This window comes from Kryptolebias marmoratus, linkage group LG3 (assembly GCF_001649575.2).
Source record: "Kryptolebias marmoratus isolate JLee-2015 linkage group LG3, ASM164957v2, whole genome shotgun sequence".
Classification (NCBI taxonomy): domain Eukaryota; kingdom Metazoa; phylum Chordata; class Actinopteri; order Cyprinodontiformes; family Rivulidae; genus Kryptolebias; species Kryptolebias marmoratus.
In genome coordinates this window covers 12,882,660-12,899,450 of record NC_051432.1, presented here as the reverse complement: position 1 = coordinate 12,899,450, position 16,791 = coordinate 12,882,660, and the positions used below count along the sequence as shown (strand labels likewise).

The 16,791-nt window shown below is 37.8% G+C and overlaps 1 protein-coding gene across 4 annotated transcripts in view; it reads right to left on the bottom strand.

The window, feature by feature from the left end:
• cntln (centlein, centrosomal protein) overlaps nt 1-7,123 on the bottom strand; it is a 90,160-nt gene extending 83,037 nt beyond the window's left edge. For 2 of the 4 annotated variants that reach the window (XM_017405880.3, XM_025005144.2), the window contains exons 1-4: nt 6,814-7,123; nt 6,538-6,629; nt 1,706-1,794; nt 318-402 (exon numbers count right to left, since the gene is read on the bottom strand). In XM_017405880.3, the coding sequence (XP_017261369.1) occupies nt 318-402; nt 1,706-1,794; nt 6,538-6,621 (258 nt within the window). In that variant the 5' untranslated portion in view covers nt 6,622-6,629; nt 6,814-7,123. The other 2 variants (XM_037974951.1, XM_037974952.1) reach the window with 2 other exon arrangements.
• Nucleotides 7,124-16,791: the final 9,668 nt, after the last annotated feature.

Here is a 16,791-nt window from a genome sequence, read left to right as displayed (position 1 = left end):
CTTTGACAAACCTCATTTAAATGACTGAGTGATTAACAGGCTTCTGCAGAACTTGAAGACCTGCTAAAGAGCATGGAAACATCTAAAACATGCAGGATAGTGGCCCACCAGGACCAGGATTGGACACCACTGGTTTAATGTGTAGATGTGAGGACAATTTTGTTCGGAAAACAAATTTACCAGAATTAATTCTGTAAACATATAAATACAACACCTCTAAAATAAAATCCTGGATGCAAACGTATGATTTTATTTATCGCGTGTGAGTTAGTAGCTTGCTTCTAAAGACAGTGTATGTTTCATTAGATGTCCTGTACCTGTTCTAGCTCCTGTATCTTGTAGTCTTTGGACTGAAGGATTTCCAACACTTTCCGGTCCTTATTCTCAGCTTTGTGCTTCTCGCTGTTGAAAAAAGTCAAGAACAAAGTGCATGTGTGTGATGCAAAATCAGAGTTTATTACACTTCTCAAGCGCCAACAAGAGCCTATGTGCACCTCTTTTGTAAAAATTAACTTTAAGGGAGAGGAAAAACAAGGTTTTGAGGGGGGACCTGTTTGTTTCAACTGCATTAGACCAACAGGGGCCAACTTTTCCATTCTCTCATCACTACTTCTTCTGCATCTTCCATCTCCAAAGGCCTTCTCCGCCGTCTCTTTGCCCCGTCTGATCAGCCTTCTCCCCTGGCAGGCACCGAAACACTGTTGTCCCGGGAGGGGCTGGAACATAGGCAGGCTGGGCTGCATTTCATCGTACATTTGGGGGCTGTGTTCACCATGTCCGGAGCAACCAACCAATCACTTTACAAGATCCACACTGAAAGAGGGAGGGAGGGATGAATGACAGTTCCCACTGGGCGCCAGCGCTTGACTGGAGTTGACACAATTACCATGTCAATATCCTTCTGTGCATTAGGTGATACAATACACATACAATCTCTGGGTGCATGTTCCCCCACCAGTCTCGGTGGACTAACACACTTTGATGAGTTTCCTATGGGGCTATAAGAAACTGAAGAGGGAGTGGAGTATAAAATGAGAGGCATAAGTACTGAGGAAGTGTCTGCGAGCTGCTGCACTGCCTACTGAGAACTGAGCCATCTCAAAAAGTAAGCCACAAGCAACCAAAATTATGATAAAGGTCACAGAAGGAATACAAACTAAGCCTTAAAATAATTTTACCGGCATTTGGAACGAGCAGAATGAACATTGTAGAAACTTCGGAGACAAATTAAAGACTTAAAAGTGGCATTTTTTTTTTTCTTAAAGATGAGTGATATATTCCATTTATCCAAATGTGCACCAACAGGAAAAAGCCCGAACCTCTGTGTTCTCTGACAGTTCCCATGCCACTCTTTTTCATTTGGCTTAGCATTCCAGCAAAAGAGGTCTTACTCCATCTTACCATTTATCCGGTAAAGACAAGTATTTGGCAGGACTGTTTCAACTGTCCAGCATGTGAGCAGCAGAGGAAGAGCGTTTTCATTAAAAGGGTTTTCATTGTTTGAACCGAGAGACTGGGGATAAGAGGGCTTAAATCAGCATCTGCACCAGCTTCCGTCATAACCCCTGCAGAATGGCCAAGGTGCTTTAAAGACCCCTTGAACAACTTTCACACACATTTTTTTTTCTCCCTCCAGTTGTGAGATAAAGTAACGTTCAGGCTGCTGAGCTTCTCAGGTGGCGATACGAAAGATGAATCCACTCACCGCTCAACCACCAAACTCACAGCCTGGGTCAAGTCTGGATTTGCCACTTGCAGGCGTTTCCACAGAGACCACACAAACTCCTTGTCTGCCTGGTAAAAAAAAAAAAAAGAGGAGTTCAGCAAGTTATTAGCTGGTCTTTTTAATTGAGATGCATAATTTTCATACATTTTGTAATAAATCTGACTTTGATGAATCTCAAAAAAAAAAAAGGCAGCAGCCCATTGCTTCTCTTCGGCCTTAAAAATAAAACATTAAACAGGATGCTCAGTGACATTAGCATATGACAGTGGGGGTAGTCAATCAATAATTTAAAACAACTTGTACAAAACAGTTCTTCATCTGGCCTGCCCTCTCTAATCATGAGGCTCCCTATGTAGTAATCTCCAGCGCTGAGATGTGACCTTCGACTCAAGGGGAGCGAGCATTGACACTTGTCATTATGAACTATTTATGAGAGCGAGGATCCAAATCAAAACACGGCAGTCGGGCTTGCATTTGCCTTATTAATCAATTGCTCTCTGGATGTGTTTACCATCCGCAGCTCCAAAGAAACTCAAAACTGATGACAGAGAGAGTCATCCTCAAGTTTTGAAAAACCCACAGCTAGCCCCCTGACACATTTCCAATTCAAATTGTCTTGCTGGGTTTTCAAACATTTTGAGGCTACATTACATTTAATGAGGGACATCTAAAAACTACATTTGACATTAAAAGACAGAATTATACCAAATCGACTTAATATAAAATTATCTGATAAATTATGTTCACATCATCAGAAGATAAAAGTCAACCCTCCCACTGGAATCTACTAGTCTCCAATTAGTACATGGATTTTAAGCCCCCTTTCAAAAGTGTCTAATCAATTATTTACTAAAATGGCAGCATCAGACCTTGATAAGGACATGAGCTGAACTTATAAAGTGGAAGGACTTCTGTAGATCTCTGTCTATGCATGTGCCTGTGCTTTAGTTTGTATGTACACAGGAAGGCAGATGGGCGATGGGGGGATGGAGATCCCACGAAATCAACGCTGGAACACGGCTAATGATTAAATGAGGCGGCATGGTTTACTTGAAACATGCGGTCTCCCTCTGTCTGGCCTTTGGCTGCCATTAACCGTTCCGCTGACAAGTGTTCAGCGAGGACCCTCATCAAAAAGCTCTCCTCTGCCGTATGTGCACTTAAAGATACATTGAATGAGTGTTTGATGATCGCTGAATTATTCATTTTGAATCTAGATACGGAAACACCATGGGCTAAACATACCAGAGAGGGAGAGACCAATGGAATTCAGCACATATTAGTAAAATTAGCATGGTCTAGCTGGAACATTTGCTGGCTGACAGATGAGACTCTTTGTAGTTAATGGCTGTCCTGAAGTACATCATGCCAGAGACTTAAGACATCAGTGGTATTCAAATGGCACTATTTAAAATGTACACTGCACTTCTTAAGATCTTTATTAGATAAACAGAATCACTGATGTTCTTACTCTGGACGAGACCACCAAAGATGGTTTCCAAGTCAGTTAAACAAAAAAACAAAAAGCTCTGAAGTAAACAAAGCATTGAGGTAAATAAATATCATTTTAAAGTAGTGTGCTGTAAGCAAAGACAGGATTTTTGTAATAGTGGTACAGGTTATAATGTCTGCTGATTTACTCTAATCTCTTCAGATACCTACACAATGGTATTGATATTCAGCACTATTAGCAGATTAAGTGATTCAACGAGTTTAGGCTCTAGGAATATGTCCATAAAATGTATTTATGTACAACTTGCATTAGATATTTTAATTAGAAACAGCAGCTGAGCTGTTGATTGACTTTTCCTCAAATAAATTGAATTACTTGTCATAAAATTGAAGGGGGAAAAAAAATAAAGCAACTATTTTAAAACTGAATGTTAAATGTAAAATTTAATACCTCAATACTGACTGAGGAAGTAAAGGTTCTATAACATTTAAGATTTTTTTTTGTTATGCCATAAGCTGTGGCACAAAATTGAGCAGATGCTTGAGAGGGCGAGTAACGCAAGAAAAGTCTTTGTTGGAGTGGGCCCCAGCTTAAAGTCTGGTTTTAACGATTTCTCCTAATTGTTAATTGAAGGCTATAGCTTAACTGTCATCTATTCATAAAGAAGATAAATTAATTAAACGGGTTATTGACACTAAGCAGTGGTGTTCAAACTTTTTGCTAAAATCATTAATTTGAAAGTATTTGCAGACCACAAACGTTTGAATTTTTGATTTAAAAAAATTTAAAAATGATTTTATCAAAAGCTCTCAGCAACAAGTAAAACCCCCATTATTTACTTTAGTGAATAAAGAAAAATAAGAGAAAAATCTGAAATCTGAAAACAGTGTGTCTGAGTTTTATTTTTCTTCTTCATTCTCCCGTTTATGAATTTCAGGTCACCTCAGATTTGTCAGATTTGTTTTTGTACAGAAGAAGATCCACATAAAATTTTTGACACTTGCTCCAGCTCAAAGCACTCTGTATTTAAACAATGATAGTTCAGCACTGATTATTTAATAATATTATATATGAGAATTCACAAGCTACAGAGACCAAACCTTTGCTTTTACTTTAACAATTAAAATACTTTGTTATGCTAATGAAGTAAAAGTAGTGACATATTTCTAACAAAGTGGGATGACTTTTGTTAAAGAACTTTATTCTAATAGAGTATTTTTACACTGCCATCTTTGTTTACTTCAGTACAGGATCTGAAAACTTCTTCTACAGAGAGGCTTAATGATGGACTATAGATGTGTGTGTATGCATGGATTTGACTCAATAAATAAGTTTGAAAACATATATGAATGTATTAAATTTTTGCTTTTGAATAAACAGAATTACTTCAAATATCGAACAGCATACAACAGCGTACACGTTATCAAAGCCAAGCAGCACTACAGCAAATACTACAGCCTAGGGTGTTAGGCTCCATCTATAGTCTGATTGAAAACTGAAATGCTCATCTGCTGAACTCTACAGCTGTCTTTCTACCTGTACAGTAAGGTTGTCTGAATATGCAAAATAAGACATGCTGGATCAATACGCTCATGTTATAAGACACCACCTTGTGGTGAGTATGCGAGGAACCCTCAGATCAGTGACTGACAAAAAGAAAACGAAAGCTTCTCAAACCCGATCAAGAGCATTTTATGTCTCTCATCATGAGACTGAACAAGAAACTCTGGGTGTGCTGAGAACTCTCTGTTGGGTTTGCTGAACAATCGGATGGGCATCTCCCTGACTTTTACAAGATTTTAGGGCCAAATCAACTTAAACATGTTTTATGCATTTAAGTGTGTAAAGTCCAGCACTCACTCTCTGGAAATGAAACAAAATTATAAAATCAGCTGTCAACAGCTAGAGTTGCCAGTGATAAAAGTCAAATCTTTTTGCCTAAACAGTAAAATTAATAATGCGTTACGTTGCATTTACGGTCATTTTGGTAATATATTTATTACCTTTGTAGTGCTTAATGATTAACAAACAATATGGATGCATCTCAGTGGAGTAATGAGTCTTTTTCAGAGCGCAGATTAAATATACTGACGCTAAAGCACAAAGAAATAACTCCAAATGTTTTTTTTTACAGTATTACAAGAGGTCAGGATGACACCAACTAAGGTAATAAAAGCCTAGACTGAGAGTTTCTGGGGTATTAGGAACAAAATGTTGAAGTTTGTCTGAATCTAGTAACTGAGTAATCATACCGAACACATATTTTAAGTGCTGACTGATCAAGTGAGATCTGTGTTTAAAGCTTTACCATTACCTACTGGAGTCAACTCTTGCTGTCTGTTAGCAAAATATCTCATGAACCAATGGGCAGATTTTATTAAAACTCTCAGAAAGTAAGTACTGGCTGCACATCAATAACTGGTTAAGTTTTGGAGTCAAATTCAACCTGGTCATCACATCTAATCGACATTAGTCAACACAAAGAAAGCTATAACTCAGATTTTACAGATACTGAGCTAAAATCTGATGCAGTAGTAGCTGAGAGTCAGTCACAACACATACTCTGAGTGCTAACAGATTACAAAAAAACCTGCAACAAACCTAATGTTCAAGTTTGACAGAAACGGCTATAACACCATCATTTCTCAACATGATCTTAGTTTAAACTCTGGTGAGAAAGGCAGTGGGCGATACGCACGCATGCACACCAACTCTTCTATTCTTAAACCACTACAAAACTTGGGATGTTTTAAAGCGTTTCTTTGGAAATTTTAGTTTTGAGCTATTGCAGGTATTAAATTTTCAGCTTCCAACACAAAGTCCAGCCGTTTGTCATTGATCAAAACATGTTCATAAACCTTCAAAAATGATGACACTGAGGCGTCTGTAGACGTCTGTAGAATAGAGTCTAAATGGATTCGCCAATCAATGTCAGAATTAGGAAGAAAAAATAATTTTTAAAAAAGTCATTAATGTTCAAGAAGTACTGTGAAGGAACTACTGCACACAAACAGGTTAAAGGTGAATGTATGGATGAAAAAACAAACTTTAACTAAAAGAGTATGTAGCAGAGGCTGCTCATGAAAAAATATATTAAATTTACTTTAACAGTGACCACTGGCATGCAGTGCTCATTGCCTAGCTAAATGCTAATTACAAACACCTGCCAAATACTTTCATATCTACATACTTGTACATTAATGGATGACAACAAAACAAAAATGTCGACAGTTTAGAGCAAGACATATGATCAGATACAACAGAAGTACGTCTTTACTTTTACTTCCTATTAAGACATACAGTCTTTAGAAAGCGGATCATAAACTCCGACAGTCAGTGTGTGAACATTCATACATACCTGGCATTGTAGTAACTCATCTGACAAATTCTTCACCTGCTCCTCCAAAACAAGGATGCGACCGTCTTCGTCGTTGGAGCACATTTTACAGACTTGTAAAAAGGCAAAGTTAAAGACGGAATCAGGCTATGTTGATGAAACTGCTAACATCGTAGAACTGAACAAGAAAGCGACAGTTTTTTTTTTAAATCTAAAAGTAACTTAACATTGCATATGACACAAGTTTCAGGATTGCACTAGCTCGTTTTCAGTGTACACTGCTTCGTCGTTCCTTACCTCTAATGATGACCGAAATATATCAACTCCGTCGCAGCATCAAAAGTAGCAATATTTGATTTACATGAGATGACGTTACGGTGGCTAACTGTGCTAATGTTAGCCATCTAACGTTTAACAGTCGTGCTTTTCGTTGTTTATTCGAACGACAGCTTTCCGCATTAAGTCCGAGCTGCAAACAACGTCAGTCCATGGTAGAAACAAAAGAACGTATAATAATGATCTAATAGCTCTAGGTTTACTCAGTTCCTACGAAGCCAAAACAAACTTTGCATGAGACAGATGTCAGTAACTATGGGGACGGATTCAAACCAGCCCGCTGCTTTCCGCCTTTGCGACATTTTACGACAGTTCCCTCGTAAATACGGCAGCATATTCTGAATAAAATTTAGGGGAAAAACCTGCCTACATGGTTTTCTACAGAAGGGTCTTTTAAATCCATTTTTTCATCTGGATTAATGGAGAAATATAAGCGACCACGAGTTATTTTGAAATTAATTTTCAAAAGGGACACAAAACGTATGCCCTTTTTTTAAATGAATTATTTTAGTACATCTTATTCCTAGAAGTATTATTTGCGTTGTCGCTACAGTTGTTTGAACAACAAACCAATGCAAAAAATTAATAAATAAACATCTCAATAAGTTTATATATAAATAAACATTATTATATTGTGGGTGAAAAAAGTAAACATAAATCCAAAATTACTGGAGGCATTGCATATTATTATTATTATTATTATTATTATTATTATTATTATTATTATTACATGCAACCTGTCTCCCCGACAGTGTCTGCTGGAGATAGACACCAGCTCTGGGGGACTTGGAAAAGAGAAGTGGGTAAAGAAAATGGATGAATTATTATTTTTTATTATATTTAACCCCTAATATTGTTTAATAAAAACTTGTACTTGTGTTTCCAAAGGTAATCCAAATATCAAAGTTTATATTGGCCTTTGAATTAATGAGACTGGGCCAATTCAGTCATTTAAAACTTAAATCAGTCTTTACATGTTTCCATGTATTAAGCACAAAAGCACAAAGGCAAAGGAAAGGGAAACAGAACACACACAATGTTTTGATTTTAATATCATTCATTAACATGGATACATTATCTTAATCAGTATTTAATTAATAGAAAATCAGAAGAATAATTAGAATAAAAAAGTATTTTGACTCGTAAACAACAACAAAAAAACAAAAAACAAAACAAAGTTTGTCAAAGTTGTGGAAACATTACAGGATAATTTAAAGATTACCTGTTGGGCAACTAGTTTTATTGTCCACACATGCATGTATGCATAATATAAAAGTTCATATGAGCACAGGTTTCACATGGACACAAGTTCTCGAGTATGCAACAAGTGTGCACAATGGTAAAGAAAAAGGAGACTGACACATAATACTGATCATTTGGTCATTTCTTTCTTTCTTTTTTTGTAACAGACTAGCTTACGCCTTTCACCTGTAAATTTCATTCATAAATCAGGTATTCAGTAGTTTGTTGTACCTTCAAAGGCAATATGCACAGCTATTGTTGACTCTTGCTTGGTCTGGGAAATAGATGCTTGCTTGGAAGGAGCAAGGACAATGAACACGTTTGACATCTGGTGAGACAAGACAACTCCATATTGTGTGGCTAATGTATTTAACTGTCCTGCCAGATTTGGAGCATGGGGTAAGAGAGGAAAATGAAGAAATATGATGACTGTCACTCCTTTTGAAGCTGACAAATGTTGGCTTTTCTGCTCACACATACACATACACACACACACACACACAGACAAAGAGATAAGACACAATTGACTTAGCATGATTAGGCTGCTCCTTCACCCACAAACACTGCCTCTCATTAGGATCCTCATTTGCAGGGCAATTTTAGAGGCAGTAGACTGGTACATAATGCGCAGCATCTGCCTTTTTCTTGTTTCTTGTTCAGACACATCAACTAACACACAGCATCGATGAATAATCCTCACTCACTCATCATGAAAAAACAGAAAGTGACCATTAAGCCCCAGCAACAGGTTTTTGAGTCTGGTCATAGCATTTTATCGCTTTCTATAAGTCAACATTTAAAACCCTCCTGCTCGAACAACATCAAAATGTATATAAATATTGGAAAAAAACTACATCTATTATGTGTAATATTTATGGACTTTTATTAAAACATGCAAAAAATGTTTGTCTTTTCTGATCAGCATCCATTCAGAAAACCTTCAGAAAGCCAGGACAGGTGAAAACTCAAGGAATCAAATGCAGACAGAAGTCCAGAAACAGGCAGGGGAAAGGAAAACTAAAGGTGCGCTGCAAAAGCAGGACGGACAGAAAAGAGAAAGCCAGACAATTTAAACACATGGAAAGTAGGCAAACGCAAAAAAACAAAATAAAGGGTAGTATTCCTTGAAGATAAATTTTTATTCATTGTAAATAAAAAGTGAAACCAACAGAAGGTTGAAGCTTTCCTAATAATATGTGGCAGTTCTCTACTTTGTCCCAAATCATTTTTTGGAAACATAGTAGATCAGGTGAAAACTGTATCATGCCTGTTACTTCTGATCATCTAGGCCTCGAGCCTTGATGATCAGTATGTGTTCACAGGCTGCTGTTGCATCCAGGAAGGTGCACAATTTCATCTCAGATGGCCAGAAAGATGGTGAACATGTGTTCTGTGGTCAGCTTGCTCTTGGCAAGCACATGCAGTATGCTAAGTATGCAAAGAAAACAACAAAAACAACAAAAAAAACATCTAGAATATTATAAGTGAAATGTGTAACATTCAGCAGCTGTCGTTGTACAGGGATTCATTAGTGTCCACGGCAAAGACAAATAGTGAAATCTTGGAGAGATATAAATGCCAGACCTGAATCTGCACAATTTACAGCATTATGACGTTATAGACACGAAGTGTGTCTGAATGTCTGCAGTCCAGATCTGTCTCCAGTTAAACCGTTAAGAGGAGGAAAATCAGACAAAAACAATCATGATGTCACGAGCAGCTGAACTCTTGTATTCATTAAATTCAACACACAGACTTGCAAAACTGGAAGAAACAAAACAAAATAAGTGTGTAATTCAAAACAACCTGATGAAGCATGATGATAGTAACTTTTCTCAATGTTTTTTTAGTAAGTAATTGAATTTAAAACCTGTTTTTTTTATCCATTTTTTTTTTTATTGAACAAATGCTCAAAAAGAGTTAATAAAATGCAGAATTTCACAACTTTTATGAGCAGCTGGTGGGTACAAAACGAAACCTGACAGTTTTGAGAAGTAAGGTACAGTTTTTCACATTTCGAAACAGAGTAAGTGTGTTGCAACAGTCAACAGAAATGTAAATGATCAGAATTCCTCTCTTATGAAAGCTGGTAACATAAAGTGATCATGTCCTGACTATCCCCACTTTCAACATCAGATTCATCTAATCTGGCCTAAGACGCGCAGAGCTGCTCACACAGACATGTTTCACCATGTTTTGACATCACCTCCTGCTCTTTCTAAAGCTGCAACAGCGCCGTCTTTTAGGTGTTTGTTGTCTTTCCCACTAATGACAGATAAATCCAGATCTAAAAGCATTTGAAGTATGTAAAAGTCAGATTTCAGCCGAGCAGTCTTTCATAATCCTGATAATGTGTTTTCTATACTTACAATGGAGATAGGCACCGAGAAAAGTGGGTAAAGAAAATGGATGATTGGATGGATGGATTTGTAACAAGTTACAGATGACGTAATAGCCATCATGGAAAAAGTTAAAATATAAAAATATGTTTCATATTTCTTCAAAATACATTCCCTGTTTATGCAAATATGAATTCTACTTTCATCAATCTTCGAGATGCTCCTACAGCTGAACTGCTGTACCAGCTAAACGTGGTCAAACAAGACACACGTCAGTCTATACAAAGTTTTACGGCTGATAATTGACATTGTCTAATACCTAAGGTTTGTTTTTCAGCTGCGCGTCTTAGTTTTTAAATGTTAGTGCAATATTGTCATGACTGAAATGAACAAGTACATGTTTTAAAGTTCTTTTCCAAAAAATGTTTTTCCTCAGTTTGAGAAAAATATATGAAATAACATATTTTCCTAACAGAACTACAGGGTAACCTCCAACAGTTTATGTAAAAGTTTTAGGCAAAAATGTTGTGTAATGTGTTGAACTCAGGTTAGGGATGACGCTCAGCTACTGCCACACCACATTTTATCTCAATATCTGTCAAATTTGGTAATTTATAATCATTTTTGTTGGCTAAAATTGCTTTGCTGTGGTAACCATCTTAAATCAGACTGATTCCAAATGTTTTATCAGTTGTAGATGTTCATCCAGTGATTATTTTCTGTGAGTTTCATTAAATCCATTCTATGATTGATGACGTGTTTTGCTAACAGTACAGACACACACACACACAGACATGGGTAAAAACATCCTGCATGATCTGTTAGTTCTCCGAGTATGTGTTGGGGATAATTCTGAGCTTCTACTACACCAAAATTTAGCACACTATCTGTAAATTAATGCCAAATTTTATAGTCACGTGTTTGCTAAGGTCAAATAGTCCTGGCGGCCATCATGAACTGATTTGACTCAAAAAGTTAAAATTAATTAAAAATGAATCAGTTGTAGATGTGCATTACAACATTATAATCTGAGAGTTTTATTAAAATCCATCCAGTGGTTCATGATCATTTTTGCTAACAGACAGACAATTCAAAGAGCAGGCAATTACATGTTCGCCCACCACCATGAAAGGTTGGTGATAAAAAAACACTGACACTATAAAAGCCTACATTTGCTAATGATACAAAGATATTGAGTGAATTGAGATTTTAAAACAAATTAAACAATGAATTACTATTTAAAAATATATATTTTAGGACCACATTGAATCACAGTAATTTATGCGTAGTTCAGTTCAAATTAACCATGATTAAATGAAAGTAAGTCAAGTAAAAAATTAGTTTGTGTCAAAAATCTTGTGGTAAATTATAAAAATAAAGGGCTCCTCTAAAAAGAGTCATAATACTTCAAATAAAGGTATCTAAAACTAACATGTATTCACACAAATAATAGCTCAGATTAACATTTGGTGGAGTGTTTGGAGATAAAATAAGTGACTGAACACCTCATTCTAACAAAACCTTTTTTTTCATGAATATTGCACACAGCTACAAAAATATTTTGGTTTCTTGCTATACTGAGTGCTTTGCTAAGCTGAGGTTTGCTACACAATATGAAGTACATTCTGGATGCCACGGAAAATGATTCAGCAAATACAGTAGTGCAGCAGTGCAGGGGCAAATGTAAACTGACTCTTGTTTCAGGTTGTCCTCACAGGCCCCGTGCATCTGTGAAGCTTCTCGAGACAAGATGGCTCTTGCACAGACAATCCCTATAAGCATGCTTGTCTCACTTCTGTTCTGCCTCAGTGGAGTCACTGGGAAGTTCGAGCGCTCTGCAGCACTAAATCTACCAGGGGAAGAAGTGACACAGGATTGTGATCATGCAAATTCACCTTCATGAAAAATTCAAGAGCCAAATGACAAGCCCTGGTGTGTGTCAACACTGACAGAGGAAGGGAAGGGAAGAGAGGCACATCCCCAGGAAAAAAAGAGAAAAAAACAAAACATGACACTCCGTGGAGAATTGTGAAAGCAGCGTCTCCGCCTGCTGCCTCAGGTAAAGTGGGGATAAATATCTGCATGGATGCGACCTAGCTTTGATCTGAGGGAGGAACGTACCTGAAAAATGCTAAAGATGACAGTAGATACTGAAGAGTCACAAGTCCCCAGTTTTAAAGGGAACACTGATTGTACAAATGCCAGCTGGGATGTGAAACTTGCACAGCGATTAGTAAAACATCACTCCCCCCCAACGTGGAGATGAGACAGGCTCCAACATGTGAGGGTTTATGACGAGGCTTTGAATAGAGTGGCTTTGTAGCGTGCCTGATGACTCTATTTATTGAGCTGCGGAGAAGGATTAGATAATAATGAGCTGGTATCACAACTGGGTGCCTTTTGAAATTGAAACTTTTGAAATTGCCCCCCTTTAAATCTCTTAAACTGCACACTAAATTTACGCTCACTCGCTGACATCTGAAGCCCTGTTTGTACACATTTCCGTTCAAGCGATGCTCCAAGGAGGGATATTGTTTTCTCTCGGTGGGATCTGTGGGAGAATTGTCAGCTGCTCTTGACCTGGAGCATGAACCATCCTCATGCTAAGTCCTGTGAGACCTCGGCCCGCCTTCGATAACCCACAGGACAGTGAGACCATTGATTACCACTTCTCTTCCACCACTTCAGCCTCTAGATATCTGTGCGCCTAAATCAGACCTTTCAAAACTGTTCCTCATCATAACCGGCACGCTCTGCGCGCTCGAATCTGCACATTCCTGTTTACATGTGATGCCTTCACAAACCCCTCGTTCATGTCTTCATCCAAGGCCCGATGAGATGACGGGGACCTCTCTTTGACCCGTCTGGCGACCTTCTGGACCTAACAGATGAGAGCCTTCATAAAGGAGGAATTGATCCAAGAGTCTCAGAGGCACCAGCGTGTGTGTGTGTGTGACTGTGTTTTCGATGTAAATGGTGCCGTGAACTGCAGGGCCACACTAACCAACAGCTCACCCAACCACCGTGTGCCATCCCAACCCTACAAAGACGTGTGGGAACATTGAGTCAGACTATTTCCCTCGAGCTCCAGCTGGAAAGGTTGTCCTTTGCTTGGTGAAAGGGTAAATTAAGGTGGTGAGGTTGTATTTAAGTTCATATTTCCCCCGAGTGTGAGAGAAGAGACCAAGGACACGGGACATTGATCGCGCTGAGTAAATGTTGCCCAGTCGGAAAACAGCTTTTAGATGAGAAAAGTATTTGTCTTACTTAGAGCGCATCACTATGAGTTAGAAGGGATCAAACTGCAGGAAATGACATTCAGAACCTTCTCTGTATCTTTTATTTCATATAGATGAGTCCAAAATGATGTTTTGATTTTGAATACGGTCAAATTTGAAAAGATATGGGGCTCTTTATGGTCTACAAGTTGTAGTTTATTATGTGGCAAACTTTCAAATGTTGATTTAGAAACCAATTTATCTTAATTTTATAGTAACACATAACATCTCAAGCAGAAAATACTAAGAGATAGTGACATTTAGCTGATGCAAAGATTTTACCCATAAGCAGAGGCTCTTCTAAACCATTGCCCATCTTGTGACTGGCGAAAAGAGCTGTTTGAGTTAGTCTTTAAAAACTCTTTTCATGGTTCAGGATAGTTGAAATGACCTTTCCAAACCTCTCTATGCTTCAATAGTTGCTGGAACTTAATGAACGGGAGCACCTCTGTGGATTTGATGGATCCACAAATGTTGTGCAGCAGCTGATGGCCTTCCCATGAGGTGGAACACTTCAGCAGCGGGTTCAATAGCTCATTATCAGTGGTCCCGCTGGGTAATTAGTGAACAGTGGGGTCCTGTCGCAAGGAAAAATAAACATATACACTCAACCTAATCGTGCTGCATTAACTGTACGGAAGGCTGTATGCTTGTCTTCTTAAAGTGATAGTTTGCATCTTTTAAAGATGGTAAGGGTGTAAAACAAATGATATCGTTCCTGTTGTAGATAGCACTGTGAACTACCTCCGATTAGAAAAACAGAACGTAAATAATTAGCGACTTACCAGGTAGACCTAGAGTGGGCTAGACAGATGACAGCTGCCATGTTCAAAACAACTCCAATCTCAAAAGTTTTAAAGCAGTTCATGCAGAATGCAATTTTATAAATGTTTACATTGCTGTTGGTTTCACTTTATTCAGTTATTCCAATGGAAGTATGATGATACTCTTGCAGGCAGTGTCCCAGCCTGCACCTGATCTACTACTGCTGCTTTTTGCACTGGCAACCAACCAAACTGGCAGCAATGTGAAAGATTATATTAAAAAAGTGTTCACAAAAACCAATGTGAAAGTTTTGTTTTTCGAACAGCAGCAATCCACTGTGGTCATGAACTCACTCCAATTAGCCATTAGCTTGTCAGTCTAGTCAAAATTAAATTCTACTTTTCCAAACTGAAGTCCTTCAAAGAGCTATCTACAACAGGTAGGATACTGGTTGTCCATAACCTTTCTACAGTATCCAACTTCAAATGATCTGAACTATTGCTTTAACTGCTGTAATGCATTTAAACACAGTCAAGTTCACTTGATACTGGAATTTATGAGTTTGAAGCAAAAGCTTTTAAATACGACATAAACTTGTGTCCAAGCAAATATGTTGTATTGATTTATAAACTAACATCATCTCATTTAACAGTGCCATATGAAACTTGTAATTTTATTAAATGTATTGTCGGCTTTAATTTCTGTTGCCTAACATTAAAGTTTATAAGTTTCCTTTACAGTTGTAGAATCACAGCGATATACTTGGTTTTCACATTATTTTCTACCACACAATAATACTTTCAGATTATTTGGAAATCATTTTGCAATGTGGATTTCCAGAGGCATTTTATGTTCAGATATTCACTTCCAGTAAGTTTAAATAATACACAAGTGGCTCACGCGCCAAGCAAATGTGTAAGTTGGCTATAACATTCAACAGCTCACAGACCCTAAGCCTTTTTTATCAGTCCAGTGTGAAAACTTGCTAAACCTGGAATATTTTAGTAAAAAAAATCAAATAAAAAATATATCTTTTTTAGTTGTCCTTGATCAGCATCGGTTAACTTGACTCATGGGCCTTTGTATTGACTGTTAAGTACTTCACACAGCCTCACTCAAAACACACAAACACTTTAATATAAAACCTGTAAAATGGCTGGTCTACAACTGAACAGGTGAAAATTCTTACCCCATCTCATAAAAGAAGTTTTCCACTAATATATGGTACTTTAAACACAATTTCTATTTCATAACAACAAAAAAAGCTAAATTCTTGTTCATCTGCTTGAACAGATGGTTTCTGTTTTAAATACTGTTTATTTGACTCTTTTAGATTTTTGCTTAACTTTAGTTGTCAGTTTTCTTTATTTAGATCATCACCCATGAGTATATACTTTGTTTGATTATACATTCTTCATTAGATAAATAAATGTAAACGTTGAACGCAGAACTCTTTTAGCCTAATATCATTATCTCTGCCATGGAGGTTATGCTTGGTAGCATCTGTTTGTTTGTTTGTCTGTGAACAAGATTACTCAAAAAGTTATGAACAGATTTTCATGAAATTTTCAGTAAACATCAAACATGGTACAAGGAACAAGTGATTACATTTTGGTGGCGATCTGGTCAAAGGTCAAGGTCATAAATCAGCCCATCATCTCACTCTTCAGCCGTGCAACAGAAATGTTAAATGCCACAGCTGGACACCTCATGGCTCAAGGGTGATCACTGTGAATTTCAAGGTGATGGGGTCAAAGGTCAAGGTCACAGATGACCTTTTTCTCTAACTGTGCAACTATGTAACAGATGAAAATTAAACTGTATAGTTGGACACCTCTTAGGTTAAGGGTAATCACCATTGATTTCAAGGTCATGGGGTCACCATCACAGTTGACCCAGTGCTCTAACTATGCAACAGTGTAATGTAGGAATGATGTCAAACTGCACTGCTGGACACCTCATGGGTCAGAGATGATGCCTGTTGATTTCAAGCTTCATGGGGTCAAAGGTTAAGGTCACAGGTAACCCCTCTGTTAAAAACTTGTCTCTGCTTTTACATGTGACCCTTTTGTTGCCTCCACTAAGGAAGTTATGTTTTCAGTTGTGTCCGTTTGTCACAGCTCCATCTGTTCCTGCCACGCCTCTTGCCTCTAGTCATGCCACAGCCAAGTAACTTTCCACTCATCCCAGTCCCAAGCCACGCCCATGTTACCATGCCCTCACAATCACAGTCATCTGCTTCACCTGTTCTGCCATGCATAAATACTCACAGCTCCCAGTCCTTCTCTGCCAGATTATTGAAAGCCTCACAGCAA